Source organism: Bufo bufo, chromosome 3 (assembly GCF_905171765.1).
Source record: "Bufo bufo chromosome 3, aBufBuf1.1, whole genome shotgun sequence".
Taxonomy (NCBI): Eukaryota; Metazoa; Chordata; class Amphibia; order Anura; family Bufonidae; genus Bufo; species Bufo bufo.
The window spans coordinates 452,681,338-452,706,736 of NC_053391.1; the positions used below are offsets into that span (position 1 = coordinate 452,681,338).

General features: G+C 39.7%; 1 protein-coding gene across 1 annotated transcript in view; it reads left to right on the forward strand.

The window, feature by feature from the left end:
- GABRA5 (gamma-aminobutyric acid type A receptor subunit alpha5) overlaps positions 1-25,399 on the forward strand; it is a 271,577-nt gene that overhangs the window by 14,868 nt on the left and 231,310 nt on the right. The window contains exon 2 of the mRNA XM_040422321.1: positions 17,518-17,639. Coding sequence (XP_040278255.1) covers positions 17,518-17,639 — 122 coding nt within the window. The remainder of the gene's footprint in view (positions 1-17,517; positions 17,640-25,399) is intronic.

Genomic DNA, 25,399 nt, shown 5'->3' on the forward strand with positions numbered 1-25,399 from the left:
TGGACAGTATTAAACCGAAGTGTTTGAACAAATCGACTTCGGATTCCTGATCCAAAGCTCAATTTGCTCAACACTTGTTTTGATTATCATAGGTATTTAATTTTTTTTCTATTATTTCTATTTTATTGTATTTTTTTATACTTATTTTTTTACACTTATTTTTTTACTATATTTTCCCTATAATATTGTCCTAAGAGGTCATTAAAAGTCCTTGACAGTTTTATTTTATTTTGCACATACCGTATTTTTTGCCTCATAAGACGCACTTTTCCCCCAAAAAAGTGGGGGGGAAATGCCCCTGCGTCTTATAGGGCGAATGCTTCCATTTCACATCGCAGTCTGCGATGCTGCAGCATCTCAACCTGCGATGTATGAGCGGGGAGAGAGGAGGGGCTGGAGTCTGGAACTTGCGGCGGGGAGCGGTGTCACTGTACTCTTACACCAGGCCACGCCGCTTACCGCAGTATTTCTAGACGGTAATCCTTAACCTGTTATTAAGTTTAACTAACGCTGTGCTCTCCCCTGTTCCCCTGTATCCCCTGTATCAGTACAGCACTTACGAGCAAGCTTCCATAGCAGGCAGAGCGGACGGCAGCAGTAAAGTCACTCACTTCCACTGCTATGGAAGCTTGTTATTAAGTGCTTTACTGATACAGGGCATACAGGGGAACAGGGGAGAGCGCAGCTTTAGTTAAACGTATTAGCAGGTTAAGGATTACGGTCTAGAAATACTTCGGTGAGCAGAGGGTCGGTGTATTAGGGGACACTGTTATGAGGGGGATCTGTGGATGACACATATATAGCAGTGTCATCCACAGATCCCCTACCCCATAACAATGCCATCAACAGATCCCCGACCCCATAACAAGGTCATCCACAGATCCCCCACCCCATAGCAGTGCCATCCACAGATGCCGCTCCCCATAACAGTGTCATCCACAGAACCCAACATGAAAGTGTGTCATCCACAGATCCCCCATAATAGTGTCATGCACAGACCACCATTAGCTCAAAACCCACCAAAAGCAGACCTTTTGGTTAAAACATTTTTTTTCTTATTTTCCTCCTCAAAAACCTAGGTGCGTCTTATAGGCCGGTGCGTCTTATAGGGCGAAAACACACTTTAATTAGGACATCCAAAGAGGCCCAAAATAGCACCCGGTTGATGCTTTTTACAATTCGCATGCAAGACTGATCTGCTAAGAACCAGCAGTTTTGCTCTGTCTACTACCCAGCGACTTTCTTATATGGTACATTAAACATTGTCATTAAAGGGAACCTGTCACCGGGATTTAGTGTATAGAGCTGAGGACATGGGTTGCTAGATGGCCGCTAGCACATCCGCAATACCCAGTCCCTATAGCTCTGTGTGCTTTTATGGTGTAAAAAAATACGATTTGATACATATGCAAATTAACCTAAGATGAGTCCTGTATGTGAGATGAGTCAGGGACAGGACTCATCTCAGGTTAATTTGCATATGTATCAAATAGTTTTTTTGACACAATAAAAGCACACAGAGCTATGGGGACTGGGTATTGCGGATGTGCTAACGGCCATCTAGCAGCTCATGTCCTCAGCTCTATACACAAAATCCCGGTGACAGGTTCCCTTTAAGAATATGTGTCACATAAAGGCAAGCCCTCATTTGCCGATGAAAAATTAGAAAAACAAGGTGAGAAACAGAAACCACCAAAATTGGTTGTGTCCGGAAGTGGTTAAATTACAATAGATTGCGATATTATGATGAGTTGTGTCAAATGACAACGCTTGTCTGTGAGATGTCCGAGCTGTCCTACATCTCACAAACTCCAGGAAATTGAAATATAAGCTTTACCTTTGATTAACATTGGCTTTTAAGCTTGTGTCTTTGTTATGTTGCTTCATTCTCACCTTAATTATCTCCTTCCATTGTTGAAACCATCAACAAGCTGATGTTTGAAGAACTGTTAACTTAATTGTGTGTCCTTGGACATAAAATGTGGAACCAGTGTAACACCAATGTTAATGAGCTGAGCTGCAAAGTCTATTAAGGTTTGCCTGCCATAATTAGAATAAAGACAAATCCATTTACCATGATGTCGTGTCTAGCCTGCTTTATGCTAGTTTCCACGTGGCAATAGGAGATATTTGTTCTACATTCAACCAAGTCAAAATGAATGTAAAATTTAATAAGGATACTTTAAAGGGAATCTATCACCAGATACATTCATATGAATCCATCTTACATACAAAATACATACTTGTCAGTACATTGTAATGATCTTGGTCCTATTTCGATAGGTGACCTCTTTGCTTAAAAATGAGCTTTTTTTTATTTCATGCTAATTAGCTCCTGACAGGGTCAGGCAGTGAAGACACACTTTTTTTTTTAAAATAAAGTGATTTAGAAATTTGCTAATTACACCATTTTCCATTAAATTGTGTAAAAAGTGCAGTCACTCTTTAAAGAGAAGCAATGAACTTGGCACACATTTTATATGTGTCCATAATATGGAGGCACAATTTAATTATATATTTCAATTAAAAACATTAAAAGGTACAGCGCAGATCCATAGCAGATTGTCTGCAGTGTATTATGGATCTCGACAATACCGTACTTACAGTACCAATATTGCAGCATGTGCAAGGGCCCTTTAACAAATAATGATACTGATTTGTGCATGTTTTCAGAAAATGTTTTTCAAATTAGCAATGCTAATCAACTAAATTGTAGTAAAATATCACAACATTGTTTTAATATGCGGTAAAGGACTACAAAGCAGCTTTTAAAAGCAACATGCCTATATGATTCATTGCCTTCAAAGCAAGTTAAGATGAAATGATTTGTTCAAGGTCATTTGGCGCTACTTTAAAAAACTGCTCTAACTTTTGCACTTCAAAGCTTCTGTTTTTGTTTTGCTGCAAAATGTGCATCAAAGCAAAACGCTGAGGAAATTTTGCAGTCATCAGCAGTATTTTAATGAAGGCACTGTAGTAATTTAGTTAGAATTAATGAAGTGTGTTTAAAATGTTTTGTTTTCACCATTTAAACATAGTTGCATTGATTTTGAGAATTATGTTTAATCAGCTATCAATAAAAGTGCAATGCATATTTACTTAAACTGAAACAAAGTGAAAATATGGTTTATAAACAGGCTCCGAATATCTAAACCACGAGAGGTTGTCTCATGAGTAGAACTTTTGTCCATACACCCTATTATGGAATCTGTACGATACATCATAGAGGGAGCCAGTGCAGAAAACAGCTCAAGAAGAGCAGCTCTTACTTTAGTAGACCCCAGTGCATCAATGTTTAAAATGGTTTTAGTGAGTGTATAATACTGTACATTTCCTGCACAGTGGATATATTATGTCCGATACTACTTCCATGATATGTGACTTGAGAAAATGCATAAGATCTTTATTGTATGACTAAACTATAGGAAGTAGCTAGAGATGAGCAATTTTTTTAACATTAAATTCATGCCCGATTTGATTCGGATCTGAATAAAGTCTCAAATTCCTGGAAAACTCTCTCCCTCAAATAAAATCACATAAAATTGGGCTTATTAGAATCTAAATCTGAACTCTAAAAAAAATTGAATTTCCAAATTTTAGAATTGATTTACTCATCTCTAGAGGTAACTCAATCCCCTGGTGCCTTATTCTTCATTACAACTTCATGTCTTAATTATCCCTGCATGGAGTCATGGAACCTTTCACTCCATCTCCATGCACGTGGATCATTCTCTATTTATCCTTCATATCTTCTGTTCTTAGCATTAATTCTATTTCTGGTTCAGTCAGTAACAATTCCCTCTGTTTTCTTTTACTTTTTACCTTTTCAAGCTGAACTGCACATTAATTTTATCATTCAGCATCTTGCCATTCAGTGCCTTTGTTTTACTTTCTCAAGGAGGGAAAACAAACTATTGCGAGACATGAAAACCAACTACAATATGGAGTCTTAACTGTCTTGATTTCTATTTTAATAATTCTAATCTTACTGCATATCATAAGTGATATGATTGCTCATCTATCCTAGACCTTACTTCTGCATTATATCATGTAATGTAATCTAAAAGCTTGAAATGTTAAACATAAGACATTTACAAAACAGGAGGCACTATGCATATCGTACCTTGTTGCATGAAAGAAACAGACTAATGCGTACTTAACTTTCTTACAGTAAATTCTTTATAGTTGTAATCACTTATACCTAGAGATGAGTGAGTCACTCAAAATTTTGACTCGAGTCAAAAGTGCTCCAGTTAGCCTGAAAATTTGTGTATGACGCTTTGCAGTCTCCTAGGACTCCATTTTTTTCTCTTGTTTCTTAGTTTTTTAACATTTTTATTCATTTCTCTCTCTCTCTCTCTCTGTCCAAAATTCAGAATCAGATCGCCAAAAATTCTGATTTTGATCCACAAAACTCGGGATGAACCTGATTAGTTTACAGTCTATTTACTCATCCCTACTCATACCCAATCAGACAAGCATGCTGGTCTACCTCATGCAATGATTTTGATATATTTGTTTATGTTTCTAAGACACACTCCTTTTCTAGAAACTTTTAAATACGGTAAAGTGTAAAAAAGCGAAATGATATAATAAATGTTGTCCACACTATATAGTACATTTTGATCTGTAAAAATTGTAACTGAACTTTGGCATGTTTTGCTTAGTAAATGTGGCCAATGAGGTGAAACAACTGTTTTGCATATGGCCAGATTCAAGATACATACTTTTTTAGTCCCCTTGAACTAAATGAAGCTTTAAGGGGTTTCTGTCATGAGAAATAACGTTATGTAGCTGACTGACATTATCAATGCGCTAATGTCAGCAGAACATAACAGCATGCTTTATAACTCCCTGCCTGCCGCCATTCTCTTAAAATAAAGACTTCTAAAATATGTTAATGAGCCTCTAGGTGCTATTAGGGCGTTGCTTCAGCACCTAGAGGCTCGGTCTACGCACCCTTTGGCAGGTCCAGGTCCAGTTGATAGACTTTCGCGTTCTCCTCAGTGTTCCGTAAATCCTGCGACTCCGCCGTCCATTGTAGTATTTGGCGCAGGCGCAGTGAGGAAGCTGGCAGCAGGAGCGTGTCCTTCACTCACTGCGCCTGCGCCAAATACTAAACGGGACTGCGCTGGCGTGGATTTTACGGGACACTGAGGAGAACTCGAAAGCCAATCAACTGGAACTGGGCGCTCTAAAGGGTGCGTAGACCGAGCCTCTAGGTGCTGAAGCAACGCCCTAATAGCACCTAGAGGATAATTAGCATATTTTAAAAGTCTTTATTTTAAGAGAACGGCGGCAGGCAGGGAGTTATAAAGCACACTGTTATGTACTGCTGACATTAGCACATCACTAATGTCAGTCAGCTACATAACATTATTTGTCATGACAGAAACCCTTTAAAGGGGTTGTCTGGGTTCAGAGCTGAACACGGATGTAACCACATTTTCACCCTTCCGGCCCCCCCTGAACATGAGCATCGGAGCATTTCGTGCTCCGATGCTCTCCCTTGGCTTGCGCTGGATCACGCAGGGCGAGGGCTTTTTTGTTTATATTTATTATACTGCTAGGCAGAGGCTTTGATGGGCAGACTTTAGCGCAGCCCTAGCCGTTTTACAGCAAGGTAAAGCCTGCCCATTAGTACCGGTGATGTCACCAGACTCACTGCTAGGTGGAAGCCTCTGCCTAGCTTTCCCCGGATCTCCAGAAAATGCCTTTGCCCTGCGCGATTCCTGAAATGCTCCGATGCTCATATCAGGGATGCTCAGTAGGGGAAGAAAAGGATATTTCCAGGTTCAACTCTGAAGCCAGGCAACCCCTTTAAGTATTCTAAGATGCTAGAATCCAGTATTACATTTAGAGTATTACGTTTTTTGGCGTATATTGTCTTACAATCCCTCAAATATCACTTAAAATATGATCAAGTTTTATTAGAGTAGGTCATGAATTTATAATAGGCCTATATACCAATGTGCATGCAACAGTAAAAGAAGAAGTGGCGACAGATGGATCGGACTCCCTCTGTCTCCCATCGGCACCCCGCAAATGCGATCGCGGGGTGCCGATGTGTGTAAATGCAGGCTGGGGTCTCATGTAGGCCTCAGACCAGCCATGAGTAATTTCCAGCAGGCTGAGCCTCTCTGGTGCAGCCTGCTGGTCAATGTCAGAATGGCATTGCCATTAAAATGCAATGCACTATAGGGATAGTGCATTGCATTTTAAAGCAATCAAAACACTGTCTGTTATAGTACTCTTGTAGGACTATTAAGTGGTAAAAAAAAATGGGAAAAAAAACACATTTATTAAATAAAAAAATTCCATTAAAAATGCTTATTTTTCATTGAAAATTGCAAAAAAAAATAAAAAATCTCCCCATATATTTGGTATTTCTGCATCCGTAACAACCCGGACTACATAAATATCATGTAAATTATCCCCTATGGTGAACGCCGTAAATAAAATAAAAACGACAGAATTGCTAATTTATTCTTAGTTGCCACCAAATAAACTTAATAACAAGCGATCAAAAAGTGTAATTTACTTCAAAATGATACCACTGAAAAATACTAGTTGTTCCACAAAAATCAAGCCCTTACACAACTTCATAGAAGGAAAAATAAAAAAGTTATGGATCATGGGAAGGAGCGATGAAAAAAACTTTTTTCCTTTTAAAAAAGGGGTTTTATTGAAAAAAAGTTGTAAAACATAAAAAAACCTATATGTATTTGGTAACACTGTCATTTTACTGACCCAGAGAATAAATACCGTATTTTTCGCCCTATAAGACGCACCGGCCCATAAGACGCACCTAGGTTTTTGGGGAGGAAAATAAGAAAAAAAATATTTTTAACCAAAAGGTGTGCTTTTGGTGGGTTTGGAACTAATGGTGGTCTGTGGATGGCACTATTACTGGGGATCTGTGGATGACGGACACTGGTATTGGGGGATCTGTGGATGACGGACACTGTTATGGGGGGATCTGTGGATGACGGACACTGCTATGGGGGGATCTGTGGATGACGGACACTGTTATGGGGGGATCTGTGGATGATGGACACTGTTATGGGGGGATCTGTGGATGACGGACACTGTTATGGGGGGATCTGTGGAAGACGGACACTGTTACAGGGGGATCTGTGGATGACGGACACTGTTACAGGGGGGATCTGTGGCTGGCACTGTTACAGGGGGATCTGTGGATGGCACTGTTATATATGTGTCATCCACAGACCCCCCACCCCATAACAGTGCCATCCACAGACCCCCCCCGCCCATAACAGCGCCATCCACAGACCCCCATCCCTTAACTGTGCCATCCACGGATGTTATCCACAGACCCCCCCCCCGCCGCCGCCCCAGTATACAAATATAAAATGTCTTATTCAATTAAAAATGATTACACATGCCCCCTCACTCCTAATAGTACCATACATTCTAATAGCTTTTGTACAATACCGGCAGGCAGGCCGGGCGGCCGGCGCATCACTCACTGACGTCACTTGCCTGCGCCGCCTGCTTCATTCATAAAGTAGGCGGCGCAGGCACGTGACATCAGGGAGTTACGCTGCCGCCCGTTCGGCCTGCCTGCCGGCATTGTACAGAAGCTATTAGGATGTACGGTACTATTAGGAGTTGGGGGGCATGTTTAATAACTTTTAATTGAATAACACATTTTATATTTGTGCAGCACTGGAGTGGCAATTGCCGGCCTCCAGCTCCTCCTCCCAGTCCCTCCCCCGCTCGCTCGTACATCGCAAACTGCGATGTTAAACTGTCAGCATTCGCCCCATAAGACACAGGGGCATTTCCCCCCCATTTTTTGGGGGAAAAAGTGCGTCTTATGGGGCGAAAAATATGGTATATTGTCATTTATACCAAAAAATGAACGTCGTAAAATTTATAACGTAAAAACGCAGTGGCAGAATTACTGTCACGTAGGCATAGGAAAAGTGCAACCCTGATCTCCTCCCTACCTACTTGCACGGCCCGTCCTAACTGACGGCGTACAACTTGGCAACCGTCCCTAGCTTTGATACGTGCAGGGGCCTAAAGAGTGCTAGAGTAACATGTAACAGAGTCAGGGAAGCAAAGGTCAAAAGCAGGAGGTCACGCAGGTACACAAGGGAAAATACAATGGCAAGGTCAACACAAATTCAGAAGCCGAGAGGTCACGTCAATTCCAAGAAGGTAACAAGGTCGAGGTCAGAAACAAAGCCGAGGTCCAAACACAATAGCAATGTAACAATAGAAACGCTGGTGAAGTTAGAAAGACCAATCACAGGCAACCTGTGGCCAGCAGGCTGCCTGTTTAAATAGCGCAGACTGGTGAGTCACATGACGTGGCCAGCATCACGTCACCCGCATAACACAGCCCGACATAGCCGAGCACTGATCATCATTATCGGCACTCAGCTCTCCTGCTGCTTTTTGTCTAGGGGACAGAGGACGCCGGCCACGCAGATGAGGCATGCGCGGCCGGATCCTCCCCGCCCCCTGGTCCCCATGGAGACGAGGACGCCGCCCGTGTCCTCGCTCCGCTATGTGCACGGAATGCCGGCGGTACTGCGAAGGTAGAGTGCGCCGCCGGCTCCCCGTGACAATTACTGTGTTTCCCAACTCCCTCCCTGAAAGAGTTAATAAAAGTTAATCAGAAAGATATGTGTAAGCCAAAATGGTGCCATTAAAAACTAAGACTTTTCCCGCAAAAAAACAAGCCCTTATATAGCTATATAGATGGAAAAATAAAAAAGTTATAGCTCTTGAACCGCGACGATGAAAAAAGGAAGAAAAACGCTTGGTCAGTAAGGCTAAAAACAGGCTGATCACTAAGGGGTTAATTATCCTGATGATAAGCTATTAATGTGTGACTGGCAGTGGCCTAACCCTGGTACCTCTATATTCAGCAGAAGTATGTAACATGGAACTCTCTGAAGTGCCAAGGTCTCTTTCCTACAGTAGTAGGCTCATCCATCTTTAAAGATGATCTGCCAGCTCTCCTGACATGTCTGTTTGCATTTGCATTCCCCATGAATTCTGGACCATTTTTTCTAGATCTGTGCAGTATTCTTTTTCCTCTGTTATTTCTCCTGAATATTTTTGAAAATATTTTAAATATATTTTGGTAAATTGACAACTGAGTTTCACCATTGTCGTTGTCAAAGGGGTGCGCCCCTTCACAGTCTGGAATATTCAGCATTAATTGGACAGTGTCAGAGTGTTCCTGGGGACACCCCCAACCGGAAACACAAAGTTGTCAATGTTTTAAGGAGTATTAACAAGTACAGTAGGAATGACATAACATAAATTCATAAGTAATGATGCTCCAGAATTGTTATTTCATGAGGAATGCTAGTATTTGTCTTTCAGGTCTTCTTTCAATGGAAATTGCTGTGTTGATTACTTTGTTCTGTTGATTGCCAGAGTCCCTTTTCAGACCTCTACACATTACACGCTAATAGATTTTCCTAGGGGTTGACATCTTACATCCCAGAAATACCCATTTGACATTAATGACGGACATATTACACAGATTTTCTCATCGCATTTATTTCTATGGCAAAAGCACTGGTTAAACATTGTTTCACAAATAGTTGTGCCAAATGACAATGAAACATGCCTGATTTATTTCCAATTTGAACCTTATTGCATTATATTATTTTCATATGACTTTATATGAATGTGTTAAGGTATCCTAAAAAAGAAACCACAAGGACATATGCAAAATAATATTTATGCATCTGTTAAATATGGATGATGTTTTATGTATTTGCTCTTGTTAAAAAATAGAAAAGGTACGTGTAGATCCCCAGAGGGGCTGATATATCAAACTCAATTACACACGCTAACATTACATTTCTGTCAGGAAATTATTGCCTGGAACAGCTGTGTTCTCCTGTAACAGAGTCCCATGATTTGCTGTAGTGTCGAGGTGATATTTATCTGGTTCATACTTCATTTACAGATGCTGAACTAGCATCAGCAAATGATTCCATTAGGTTTTATCTGCTCGCATATTCCACAAACCAATGCTTTAGACAAATTGAAATTGCATTTTAGGGCAGGCTTGAATATTTTAAAACGTTAATGCTTAATTCATGTACTTTGAAACAATAAGCAGTTTGTAAATGTATAGAAATGTATTACTGCTACATGATGCACATTTTGTGGCTTATGAACTTTCCATGTAGAGTTGATCCCTTAGCTTCAAGTTCTACTGTAAATCAGGAATTGATGTATACCTTATATACTGTGCTTCATTTATCGGCAGTTTTCTGAATTTTCTCTTATTCAGTAGGTAACTCCTTACTATATCGAAAAGTAAATAGACAGCACACTCAAAAGTAAAAGTGAAAAAATATTTATTCACTCATGTAGACACAACGTTTCGGCTTAATGCTAGAGCCTTTCTCAATCCTTGAGAAAGGCTCTAGTATTGAGCTGAAATGTCGTGTCCACATGAGTGAATAAATATTTTTTCACTTTTACTTTTGAGTGTGCTGTCTATTTACTTTTTTACTATTGGACATTGGTCTAGTTCCATTGGACTTGTACCTCTTCCGCTTTATCTGCCTTTCTATATGTGGTGCTGCCATTTTGCATTAGTATCATTACTATATCAGATATAATCCTAATATAAATCCTAATAAAAGAGTGAGCCATCATATACCCAAAATATTGAATCAAAATGACAATCTTAATTGGTGATTACATGATTTAAAAAAAAAAAAAAACCTGGGATGAGTAGCAGAAAAAGTGTCATCACTGGTAAATATGAAACCAGTATGGGAAAATATTGCATATTGTAAAGCCGTCAGCTCCAACGACCAGTGTTAAAGAAAGGCAGGGACACAACAAAGTCACTTCAATCTGGTTTATTGATAGTTCCAGCCAACTTACAGTGCAGTACGGCAGGATCACAGCCGGGTCGGGTAATCAGTCCGTAACACAAGAATAGAGTGATACAGGTTTGGGTCTCACTCTTAGAACTGTCCTCAGGCCAGTGTTGCTTCACACACACCTTGCGCTCTGTGATCTGTAAGCCTCTCACTCATATAGACACACCCTGCTTCTTGCTGCTGACTTTTTAAATCACAACCGTGGACATAGGCCACCAGTGAAACCTGGAGTGGACTAGGGGGAATAAGCACACACCCAGCTCATTGCTTATTCCCAATAAAAGCCAGGCCCGGATTAGCTGATATCATATATACTAAGTACCAACAGCGTCCACTATCTATCTCAGTGGACACATTAGGTACTGGCTTTCACTCCACCAAGGCCGGGCACCTTGGTGGCACATCTCAGGTGAACCACAGCAAACCTTGATATGCATCTCCTCTAATAGGTTTCCTGCACCATTCTAGGAAACGCATACCTTCCTTCATATTTGAGGCCTGTTACTATCTCACATACCCCCCCCTCTGTTCAAACCTGTGGGGGTGAACACTAGTGATGGACAAACATCGACAGGGACGATCAAATGTTCGCGAACCGCGCGTTCGCATCGCGCCCATTGCCTTAAATAGCAGGCAAACCTGAAAAACCTTCAGGTCATATTTGCAGCCGCCAAATACAAACTATGAGTACACAAATTGTCCCACAACATGGACAGTGATGTACAAGAGGGGGATCATTAGCAAAAATGCCCACAAAAAATATGTATTTTAATCAGGGGCCATTTTTATGCGTCTCAAAAATGTGCCCTTCTGGAGCCTAGAGAAAGTTTATTTCCTATTGGTTTGATGTATACAAATGTGCAGCACTCCACGTTTTTGTATCCTGCAGAGTCCATTTAAAAAAATGCATACGTTTTCTACCATGGATCTGTATGGAGAACGGACGCGAAGGCCGCCATGTACTGACAGAGCGCTACCTGTTCCTGGTGGTCAGGGATAAAGACTGTGTTTCCCAAGGATCATTTTCTACTGGAAAATACAGGGCACAGTATAATACACTAGAATCTATATAATATAAAGATATTAGCCCTACCCCCGAATAAAAATACAATTAGGTGGTCATTTATTATATAGAAATCCGTCTATGTTAGGGTCCACTCACATGTCCGTAGTGCATTGCGGATCCGCAATACACCCGGCCGGCACCCCCATAGAAATGCCTATTCTTGTCCGCAATTGCGGACAAGAATATGACATGTTCTATTTTTTTCCAGAGCTGTGAACCGGAAGATCGGCGACGCGCTCCGGAAATGCGGATGCGGACAGCACACTGTGTGCTGTCTGCATCCATTCCGTCCCCATAGAGAATAAATGGGTCTGCACCTGTTCCGCAATTTGCGGAACGGATGCGGACCCATAATTAGGGACGTGTGAATGGAGCCTAAGACATATTTCTGACACAGATTGTGGCGCAAAGGTCCTTAGCACCGCAATCTGCATATTTTTCCCGCTCATGCCAGGTCTAAAAAAGGATGGCGTGTGCAGTTATTGGATACCATTCCTATACATTGACCGGAAAACACTTCTGTACAGTGACCGGATAACACCACCATACCATGATGGGATAAAAGGGTATAGGAGGGCACAGTACAGGTAATGACGTACAGGTAATGACTAGGGGCACTGCACAGGGTGTGGTAAGAGGGCACAATGCAGGGTATAAGGGAGCACAGTACTGGGTGAGGGGCACAGTACGGGGTGGGGGGCACAATCACATGACCCTGTGACATTAGAAGGTCCTTATGGTGAATATGGATTATACGCCACCATAATATGTAACTGTCGGCCAGTACAGGCCCCAAAAATTAGGCATTCACCTGAAATAAAGGGCTTTTTATGCCACTCTATATACATAAGCCAACACCAAGGGGAGAAATAGGCATAGCACAGCTAGCAATATATATAAACTTTATTAATGTACCAAAAAGAAAATGAGATTAAATACAATGACAAACAATACAATGGTGGATGAAAGACACACAGGATGGATACAGGGATCACAATCTGGACAATGTACTAGAACAATTAATGAATAGGTCAAAGGAGTACTAAATAGTTAATCAATGCCCAAACTGGGAATGTAATACAAAGACCTGATCAAAAGCCGTAAACAAGATACTGGAGCCAGATATAATACATATATATAAAGTGCAAAGTGCAAGATACAATGTAAATGGACAATATAATGAACGGTATAATAGGCAATCACATAAATACCAGAATAGTGATATTGTCCATTATATTCTCCATTTATATTGTATCTTGCACTTTGCACTTTATATATATGTATTATATCTGGCTCCAGTATCTTGTTTACGGCTTTTGATCAGGTCTTTGTATTACATTCCCAGTTTGGGTATTGATTAACTATTTAGTACTCCTTTGACCTATTCATTGATTGTTCTAGTACATTGTCCAGATTGTGATCCCTGTATCCATCCTGTGTGTCTTTCATCCACCGATGTATTGTTTGTAAAATCTAGAAAAAAAACTGGGCACTCTCAGGATGCTGGAACCATCATTGTAATTTAATATATAATAAAATGATATGGTAATTGTAAATAAATAAGTGGATTACCATATCATTTTATTATATATTAAATTACAATGATGGTTCCAGCATCCTGAGAGTGCCCAGTTTTTTTCTAGATTTTACCCACACAATTCAAGTGGACAGGTGAGTCCTCTTTACTGTGAGCACCTCTATTGGCCAGAGTCGGTCCTGTGCGCCAAATACGTCCTTATTGTATTGTTTGTCATTGTATTTTATCAGATTTTCTTTTTGGTACATTAATAAAGTTTATATATATTGCTAGCTATGCTATGCCTTTTTCTCCTCATGGTGCTGATATTTGGTATGTAGGCCTAGCACTCATACTCACTTTGTGAGCTGTTCACTATTGGTGTTTATGTATATACATAAGGCAAGGACCATTAGACGGTCATTGGATATCAATTTTACTGCAGGGCAGTGCAAATACATGTCGCTGCATGACTAAGTTCAGGACATGTGCCATGCACGGCACGTGTGTCATTTTGCCCTGTTTCAGCACACTCAGCAGATTGGTACCGTCGTCTCACAACACTTTACCAACTGTCAAATTGAGCGGGGTTAGCCACTGATCGGCCTGTGACCACAGAGCTGAAAGCAGTGCAGGAACGGTGTGGCTCTTGGCTTCCAGGCACAACAGCCGCAGCACAGCATGGCAACATCTTACCTGGCACGTCGAATAGTTTCTAGGCAGCTTGGGGGGTGCAGCGGAAGAAGCGGTAGCAGTGGAAAATGAGGAGTCAGCTGAGGAGGAGACGGAGGATTGAGTAGGAGGAGAAGAAGAGGCAGGCCTGCATGCAATTCGTGGCTTTAACACCAAATCCACACGGGGCCACGGGTTACATGCTTGACGGCCATCAGAAGGTTCACCCAGTGGGCAGTAAAAGTTATGTACCTTCCCTGCCCGTGTTTGCTAGACCACGTGTCTGTGGTCAGATGTATCTTGGCACCGACACTGTGTGCCAGAGATATATTAACTTGCCGCTGAATGTGGCCATATAGTTCAGGGATGCCCTTCTGGGAGAAATATTTACCCATGGATGTGTCATTGGTCAAAGTTCTGCACTATGCAAAAAAATATGGCGCGTCCGAATATCGCCATATGTGCGTTTGTTCGGCGAATCACGAACGAGCAAAGTTCGCCGTGAAACGACGGAACTGCAAGGCCATCTCTAGTGAACACTTGCACAAAAACAGGATGCTCGTGACAGGGCATCCTCATTACCCTGCAGCTTACCCACTTGATTCACCGGGGAATTAAAATTCTGCAAGGTGTGGGGTTTCGCTCTGGTAGATAGGGTAAGCGGACGCAGTACAGAGGCAAAACACAAGTTCTTAATGCAAAACTTCTGTGTTTATTCACACTTGAGGCAAATTCACAAAACAATGCGTTACTTTGCAGTCTTGGTGTTTACTTCACACACAATGGAAAGTACATCTTGGTGTTACTTCACACAAATTGAAAAGTTCATATAAGACAAGTCACCTTGATATCAGTTCTGCCTCCAGCAGTCCACGGCAGGCTTTAGGGGGCCTGTTTCCTCGGCCCATGGGTCTCAGCCCTCCAACTTGGCACCAAGCCTCAGATCCCAACACAGAGATCCTGCCGCTGAGCCCAGCTGTCTATTTAAGGACAGCCAGGTGCTGCCAAAAACCCGGGCCGGCAATTAAAATCGAGTCTGGTATTTGACCCCACCTGGCTGCAAATCAGCCCAGTAGCACATGCTGGGAGGAAAATTTCTGTTTTCCCAGAACATTCCCCTCACTGTGTCACAAAGGAGAGAAACCACCTGGTGACCTGAGCATTTCTCTCCTTGGAATTCCTCATCCCAATGATAATATCAGTTAATGATACAGCATAGTCATTTTGTTTATATTGCCAGTTAAGATGCCACCCCAACGCGCGTTTTGGCGTGCCTTCATCCGGGGGTAGCATCATCTCTATGAATAATGGAACAGTATATAAATCCCTCCACAGAAAAGGCCTGATAAGTGAGGAATAATGCCCACCTGAGCATAAATGCTGACATTTCTATAGGTTTTTGGGGTATACTCTTTTAAGCATTTACCCCTTACTACTTTTTGTCCTACATATATCACCATACATATCGGGCTGTTATACATGCAGGTTATGTTTGCTTTGACTGCTATATTTTGTTTGTTCTGTTTGCATGGAGTTAAAGAGACAAAAGGGACCATGGGACATCCTGCTTGAGTCTACATTGCCATAATTTGCACCAAATTTTTCAAACATTGCCCGTTTTGGTGCATCTTTAAAAATACTAATTTTGTCTAGAGATGTTATGTTAGTTTTTACATCACCTCACTACAAAAGTGAGATTGCTCCGTTTTTTGAAAAAAATCACTTCACTAATCATTTCATAAATCTGGGGACACCTACTCACCTAGCTAACCTCTATCCATGTTCCCACCCCTTTTTCACCATAAAACCAATTAACAGGACTCCTAATGTCTTTACTGCTTGTTGTCATAGTAAACCTTCAAACTTGGGTTTCTAGTCACCCAGTTACCCACCTCCATACAATTATTCAAATACTTTTCCATGTGTTATCCCCTGTGCGTATGTGGAATAGTACACAACACAAAGTTACTCTAGTGAAATAGGAATATTCTTGATATTAGCAAAACATACATACTCTACAAGTTAATAATATAAACTTATCTTGTTTCAATGGTCACTGCTTAGAAATACGTTTTAAGGGTGGTTTCCCACACAAAAAAAGTTTATAAAGTTTTTCATTATATTATTTTTTTAGCTTAAGCCTGAATAAGATTCTAAATAAATACGACATATAAAACAAGGACTTCAGCTTCTCTGTCATGTTTGACCTGTTTTTGGCTTTGGCTTAAAAGTCTGCCTCAAAAACTTATGTGTGTGGTTTCTTTAACACTTTTTTGTTTACAATTTAATTACATATGTGTTTCTTCATCGTTTCATGTCATCAATATAAATGTACCATGTAGAAAAGATAAAAAAAGAAAAAAAAAACTCATGGAGTGAAAAGGTGTGACCAATCTTTTGACTGTTATTGTCTAACTTGATTTGGCCCCTTAGAGCTAATTTGGGGAAATATAGTTTTGGTTTACATATAACTTGAGGGAGGGGGTGTACTATTTCTCTTTATGGAGAGTGCCAAGTAGGCGTAAGGAGTCATACAGGCCAAGCAATGTCCCTCTGGGAATAATCTATGCAAATTAGCTCTCTTTCCAAAAAGAAAAGAAGGTTGAACCTCTAATGCCACCAGATGTAAGGTCCTTTCCTTTTTGGAAATAGAGCTAATTTGCACACGATTTACATATAAGAAACCATACTAACTACAGTTTAGATGTCACAGAGATTAAGGCTAATGTGACAGACTACATAATATAAGTACTTTTGGTTTTTGGGTGTAGGAGTTTTATTTAAATTAGTATAAGTAACCCCTTCAATCCATCAGACTTCATCTTTGTAAGTATTCTAAAGTACTGACTGCAAAGAGGATATTAGTCTACATTCCACATATTAAATTACAGGGGATTATGCAAGTTTGAGATCTATTGCTAACGTATACTGTATTTTCATAATGGATGTACTCTAATTACACTAATTATACGCTTATTACATTATACTGTTTTTTCCATCTGCCCTAACACCAGAAGCTGTAGATTGCCATAAAGACTATAGTGCTACTATTATATTCCACAATCATAGTTAAGGAGCACAATGTTTGATATATTTTTTACTTGCTAGATTAAATGCTTGACGTATAAGTAGATTAGAAAAGTAGTGATCTTAACATTTAGAAAAGTAGGGATGCAAAGATCAAACCATCGGTCCACACAATAGGCACACAAAAACTGATCAAAGCTGACATTTACAGCTTAGGAAATATGGGTCTGTACTTCTGTAATAATAATAGGATTTTATTATTGAAAATTATTTTTTTATGATAAAAATTCAAAGTTGTAGTATATACTTAAAATGACACATTCTCATCTATGTTAAAACAGCACTTCACAGATGACTACTGCGTCAATCAAAGAAGACACAAATGATAATATCACCATATTCACACGAATACTTGATGGTTTGCTGGATGGTTACGACAATAGACTACGGCCTGGGCTTGGAGGTAAAGAATTCCCATGTATATTTTTGAGCGACTTGTGAAAACTGTTTGCAACCAAGTGATAATTGCAACATGCTTTATATAGAACCAATTAATAAAAAAATCACTATATACACAGGTTTAGATGTGAATTAGATGTAGTTAATTTATGTAAATGTATATTTACACTTGTAATAACCCTACACCATGCAAATAGCATAATTCTACATGCAATATTCAAACAAAGGGAAAAGGATATAACTTACCCACTATTAAGTTTGCCAGACACATTATATAAAGGTTGGTCAAGCCCATTGATTTCAGAGGGACTGGCCAGCCATCTGATGTGTATAGGGGCCTTGCGAGATAAGGATCGAGCAATTAAATTTAAACATGCCCAATCCTTTTGCTCTCAAGCAGATAAACCACTTGGCAGTGGCCTTCTCCACTCTTGAGCCCAGCAAGCATGTTTATAAGTTTATCAGGACAGATTGCTAGAATGATTGAGATGGCATGGGCAATTGAAGCTGAACTTCATAACACATATCTGAGCTCACAAAAGCACTTGTTTAGGAAGAAAGTATATTTAATATGTTAGCTTTTATTTGATAAATTATTTTAGATTTTTGTGAGCCCTAAATCGCTTTTAAACCCTTAACCAGTGCAAATCCCAAGAGCTCCAGTACTGTACTATTACAGTGCACTGTAAACATGGGTAATGTCATTATGCCCATGTGATCAGCAGCAGGATTATAGTTGCAGTGGACAAGGGGGTGTTACGTTCGGGTGTGGGAGGGAAACACCACACCGAACATAGGAGGGAAAGGGATGAGGGAATAAGACCTGGAAATTAGGGAAAGGAGATGGACACCTCCTAGTAAAACCCTAATCAAAGTCCTGACTAACTACCAGTATGAGTAACAAAGGATAGATGGTGTAGCAGCACTAGGGGTATACCGTCCTCAATGTGGTGGTGCATGCAGTGTTGAACGACAGTCTGTAGCGTCCCTCCAAGTATGCATCCAGAGATAGTAAAACCGCAGCACTCTCTTGCCTCTTTAAACTCTTTATTCCATCAAATTCATGCAACATTTCGACCTGGACGGTTATTTTCAAGCTTGAAAAAGACCGTCCAGGTCGAAACATTGCATGAATTTGATGGAATAAAGAGTTTAAAGAGTCTAGAGAGTGCTGCGGTTTTACTATCTCTGGATGCATAACTACCAGTATGAACAGACCCCAGAGGTAGGTGAGTTCATACACAGGAATACTTAATGTTCTAACTCACCCTATAGGACCCTGGTACTAATGTCAGGACGGAGACAACCTATTCCTCCAAAAGGAAGGACGAACAGGAGTCTCCCTCAGGCCTTAATACAAATGACAGGGAAATGCAACACACAAAATAACCCAAACAAAATACAAAAGGGAAAGAAAGCACTTAACTTCAAGTGGCTATGACAGCACCAGGAACTCAGCCGAGATCCACACCAGCTATCCACAACTCAAACTGAAGCTATAAACCGCATAGCATAGTGGGAGAAACAACACTAAATAGAGAAGATTAAATGACCATAATAGCCACACCTGGGGAAAGAAGGTGTGGCAAGTACCAGAAACAACACAGACGTCATTTAGAAAACATGTCAGATCAAACCACGTGTTGCCAGTCTCACTGATCTCCTGCCACCTGTCCGTGACAGGGGGCTCCTGCTACTCCTGCTGTGATGTCCGGCGCTGGCACACATGTTCCAGTTGTGGGCTGCCGTTTAGGGCAGATCATGCAAATAAGTAGGGACAGTGCTAGGCAGAAGTACAGGGCTCACTTTTCCCTACCATGACACTGCTATCCCCATTCTATGAGACCTTAGAGGTAAGATTTAATATAAAGCCTGTCTGTTTAAGACTTCCAGATATAATGCAGTGCAATACAGAAGTGTTGCAGTGTATTATGAGTGATCAAGCTCACAGAAGTTCACGCTCCCTAGTGAGACAAAATTGAAAAGTAAAAAAAAAAGTTTGTATGAAAAAATACAAAAAAATCTTTTTCCAACATTAAATGCTTTATGTGAAAAATTGAAAAGAAAGAAAACTGTGCATAATTGGTATTACCGCATTCTCGAACTATAAAATGGTAACATTATTTAATTTTCATGTTGAATGCCATTAAATACTTGTGGGCCAGCAAGGACTTCTTGAACATCTTTGCAGAGTTAGCAGCTGTACACTAAACAGTGACAGCTGGGTTCCCCATAGAGAAGACAAAAATGTTTTTAATTTTTTTTTACTATCACTACTTTCTCCATCACTACATATATGTCGCTCAATAAGCGCCGTGTATACAGATCTGGAAGTGGCAATAATGCTTCCTGCTCTGGTTCTAGCTATCATGTAATCGCTGAAGGCCAGGTGCTGGGTCTTAACAGAATCAGATCAGCTCTGTAGTAAGCCTTGTAAGCTGTCAGCCACAGTTACTGGAGAAATAATCAGTATAATTTATGACCTATAATAATAATAATAATAATAATAATAAAGGGGCACAAAGTATAAATTAAATATAAAAAATTACATAAAAATAATTTCCTATGGATCACTGAAAAACAGCACAAAAATTATTTACATAACCAGATGGAAAAAAGTTATGGCTTTGAAAGATGCATGCACCAAAAAAATAAAATAAAAAATGAAGTAAATGGCCCTGGTCATGAATTGGTGAATAAAAAGCAATATTGTTGTTTTTGTTTATCCATCCTCAAAAAAGCAAAAAAATAAAAAATTAAATTAAATGTGGTTGAATAGTGAACCTATGAAAATGTCACCGAATTGTGCAAAAGCTACACCCTTACACAGCCCACTTGATGAACAAATAAAATAAATAAGTATGAATAAAATAAATAAATAAATATAAATCAAGCTATGGCTTTCAGAATATGTTGATCTAAAAAAATAAAATTGAATCACCATAATCATAATGACCAAAAGAATAAATGTATCATTATTTATGCTGAACGACAAAAAAATCTAAACATAAAAAGTAATGGCAGAATTGATGTTGTCTTTCAATTTTCCTCTCAGGAAGAAATAATAAAAGTTAATTAATGTTATATTTACATCAAAATGTACTTAATTGTATGCTCACTGTTACCTACACAATTATTATCATTGTTAATACTTATAATAATCATAGATAATAGTTTTATTGACTTGAGAGAGTTGTGGCAACTGTACAAACACAAAATACATAAAAGTATTTGTATATACAATGTGGCTTGCATGAAAGAAACACACTAAAAGGGTTATATTTTGATGAGTATTTGTCTAGCCCACCAATCTGCAGTATTCAGTCATTTAGTTGCTGTGGCTACTAGTGTTGATTGAGCACCACAGTGCTCGTGTAGAACACTTCGTGATGCCCGGCTGTTCTATCGAGCACCTGAGCACAATGGAAGTCAATGGGAGAACCTTAGGCACCCCCTGCTCTGAAGAGGGGAGGTTGTCGGGACTCTAGTTCAGCTTAGGAGTCCCTGCTCTGACTCCATATATAGCTGAATTCATATATGGAGTTAGTGCTTGGGAACACCCCAGTGTATTTAAATCTAATTTCTGAAAAGTTTCTGCCAGTATTTGAACTCCCAACATAATATATTATAGGCAAGGACCTTATTCACTCAGCTATAAAGCTGAATGCTTAATGGTGTCAGAAAAACCTCATAGAAGTTTCTGATGTAGTTAGTATTCCTATTCAGAAGAAGACTAATTTTATATTTCTGTGCAGGTTAACATGTAGCTCTATAGTGTAGTGGTTAACGTCCTTGCCTCTAATGTACAAGGTTGGGAGTTTGAATCCTCGCAGAACCATTTATATATATATATACACATTTTTAGCCATAATATATTTACATATATTATTATATATTTAGAATATATAATATATTATAATATATGTGAATATATTATGGCTAAAAACATCAGTAGTAGTTTCCCACAAATTAAACATTCTTATATATTAGAAGTATGATTTTATGAACACTAGTGGTTACACATAGGCTAGGGTTAGTATTAATTACTTTTCTCAACAAGTGTGACACATGCACACAATTACTGAGGCTTAGTATAGGCAAAGTGACAAAGAGATTGATACTGAACCGATGCAACAATCTGGACATTTATAATGCAGGACTGTCAGATCTAATAAAATGTTTAATACATGCAATCAAAAATCCTAGGGTGATAATTATAAGGGCAGGAAAATCCTTCCTACTCAGAATACAGAAGAGCTGGTTTAAGAGGCCCTTAATTCATGAATCAGGCTTATTGGAGTAATGCTAGCAGCTGTGACAATACATCATTCAGGCCTCTCTTCACATTTTATAAAAAAAAATATATATATATATAGTGTATACAGAAAATATAAAATCTGCAATCATGCAAAAATTTTAATACCGGGTTAAAAGAAATTAAAATAAAAAAGTGTAACAGTAGCTCATTCTAAATTGTGCTACTGTGCGCTGTAGAAGAAATATTTGTATAATGTATAAAGATGAATTATCTTCATTATCATCTTGTTTACCATGAACAAATATCATGCTCATTTGATTTTCTGAACACTTAATATGGCTTTTTGTGCACTATACATTTAAATTGTCCAGAGCTGTGAAAATGGATGGGAATATTTAGAGATGCAGATGAACACATTTATTATTATTTTAATTCATTTAGGGTACAATTCGCACAAATCAGTTGTCAGATTCAGTTTGGGTCAGAATAAGTTTTACCTGGATCCAAGGTGCCCAATAGCCACTTATAGTCATTTATAACACTATAAGGTCTCCTACTATTGTCTCCAACCCAATGACTACATATGACTATGGGTAAATGCATGGCAGTCCATTGTAACAAACAGCTTGTTCAAAAACAACCTGCTCTGCTGGAACTTGGATTTGTAATGCTTTTTTAACTCCTTAAGGACACAGCCTTATTTCACCTTAACCCTTTCATGACCAAGGGTCATTGATGCCCCAGTGTCCAGGTCAAAGTTTACAAATCTGACATGCGTCACTTTATGTGGTAATTGCTTTGGAACACTTTTATTTATCCAAGCCATTCTGAGAATGTTTTCTTGTGACATATTGTACTTCATGATAGTCATAAATTTGAGTCAATATATTTCACCTTTATTTATGAAAAAAAAATTCAATTTCTCTGCATCTAAAACAGAAAGTCATACCCAATAAAATATTTATTACTTAACATTTCCCATATGTCTACTTTATGTTGGCATCATTTTGGAAATGTCAGTTTATTTTTTTAGGACGTTAGAAGGCTTAGAAGATTAGAAGCAATTCTTAAAATTTGTAAGAAATTTTTCAAAACCCACTTTTTAAGGACCAGTTCAGGTTTGAAGTCACTTTGTGGGGCTTACATAGTGGAAACCCCCCATAAATGACCCCATTGTAGAAACTACACCCCTCAAGTTACTCAAAACTGATTTTACCAACTTTGTTAACCCTTTAGGTGTTCCACAAGAATTAAAGGAAAATGGAGATAAAATTTCTATATTTCACTTTTTTGGCAGATTTTCCATTTTATTAAATTTTTTTCTTTAACACATCGAGGGTTAACAGCCAAACAAAACTCAACATTTATTACCCTGATTCTGCGGTTTACAGAAACACCCCACATGTGGTCGTAAACTGATGTAAGGGCGCACGGCAGGGCGCAGAAGGAAAGGAACGCCGTATGGTTTTGCTAAACTGGTTTTAGATGCCATGTCCCATTTAAAGCCCCCCTGATGCACCCTTACAGTAGAAACTCCCAAAAAGTGACACTATTTTGGAAACTAGGGGATAAGGTGCCAGTTTTATTGGTACTATTTTGGGGTACATATGATTTTTAATTGCTCTATATTAAGTTTTTTGTGAGATTCATCTGACAGGGTAGATCATGTGCTATTTTTATAGAGCAGGTTGTTACGGACGCAATGATATCAAATATGTCTACTTTGTTTGTTTCAGTTTTACATAATAAAGCAATTATGTTTTTGTCCATTTTCTGAACGCCATATGTTTTTTATTTTTCTGCCGATCGTCTTGTGCAGGGGCTCGTTTTTTGCAGAAAGAGTTGAGGTTGGTACCATTTTTGAGTACATAGGATTTTTTGATCATTATCACACTTTATGGGGCAAGGTGACCAAAAAATTAGCTGTTTTGGAACAGTTTTTATTTATTTATTTTTACAGCGTTTATCTGAGGGGTTAGGTCATGTGACAGTTTTATAGAGAAGATCGTTATGGACGTGGCAATACTTAATATGTATACTTTTTCTTAATTATTTAAGTTTTACACAATAATAGCATTTCTGAAACCAAAAAAATTATGTTTTAGTGTCTCCATAGTCTGAGAGCCATAGCTTTTTAATTTTTTGGGCGATTGTCTTAAATAGGGTATAATTTTTTTGCGGGACGAGGTGACGGTTTGATTGGTACTATTTTGGGGGTCATAAGCCTTTTGATCGCTTGCTGTTGCACTTTTTGTGATGTAAGGTGACAAAAATTGCTTTTTTTACATAGTTTTTATTTTTATTTTTTTATGGTGTTTATCGGACGGGGTCTATCATGAGATATATTTATAGAGACGATCGTTACGGACGCGGTGATACCTAATATGTGTATTATTATTATTATTTTTTTCATTTTTTATAGGAAAAGGCAATTTATTTTTTTCCTTTTACATTTTTTTTATTTATTTATTTATTAATACTTTTATTATTTTACATTTTTTTTAAATCAAGTCCCTCTTGGATCTTGAAGATTCAGTAGGGCTGATGGCTGTACTATACTTTGCAATGCTCTTGCATTGCAAAGTATAATACAATCAGATGCCCGGTAGGTGGCAACAGAGGACGCTTTTGCAAAGTGTCCGGTTGCCATGGCAACCATCGGGCGCTGCCATCGCAGCGCGGCAGCCCCGATGGTGGAGAGAGGGAGCCCCCTCCCTCTATTAACCCCATGGATGCCGCTGCCGCGGCATCTATTGGGTTATAGCAGAGTGTCAGCATAGAGCTGACACTCCCTGCTGATGGCGGCGGCTCAGGAATGGAGCCTCCGCCATCACACACAGCAGGGGGACCGCACGGCATGGGGGCAGCCTTGAAAAGGGGGGCGGGGGGGTTGGGGGGGTACGGCCAGCATTGAGGGGTAGCGCAAATGGGGGCAGGAGGTGGACCGCATCAGGGCACTGGGCAAGCTGCAGGAATGTGGATGGGAGTGGGGGGGAAACTTCATAAGGGGCAGGCAAAGACAAGGGGGGGCTTGGCGCACAGATCGGGGGGGGCACGAGGACACTATCTGATTTCAGGCTCCGATCTGCAGAGCGCAGATCAGAGCCTAAAACCAGCATTTTTTCACTGCCGCGATCCGATTGGTTAGTCTGCACAGACTAACCAATCGGATTGATTGCCGGCAAGGGGCCACTCTGATTGGTCCCTTGCCGACATTACTGAACTTTATACTGTCCGTGACAGCACCAGAGCAAGGGCAGAAGCTTTAATCCAAGCGCTTTGCAGCGATTGGATTAAAGAGCTGCCATGACGTCTATACACGTGGTAGCTGCACGGGGTATGTGCAGCTATCACGTATATATACGGATTGCGGTCGTGAAGGGGTTAAGGACCAGGCCATTTTTTGCAAATCTGACCAGTGTCACTTTAAGTGGTGATAACTTTAAAACGCTTTGACTTATCCAGGCCATTCTGAGATAGTTTTTTCGTCACATATTGTACTTCAT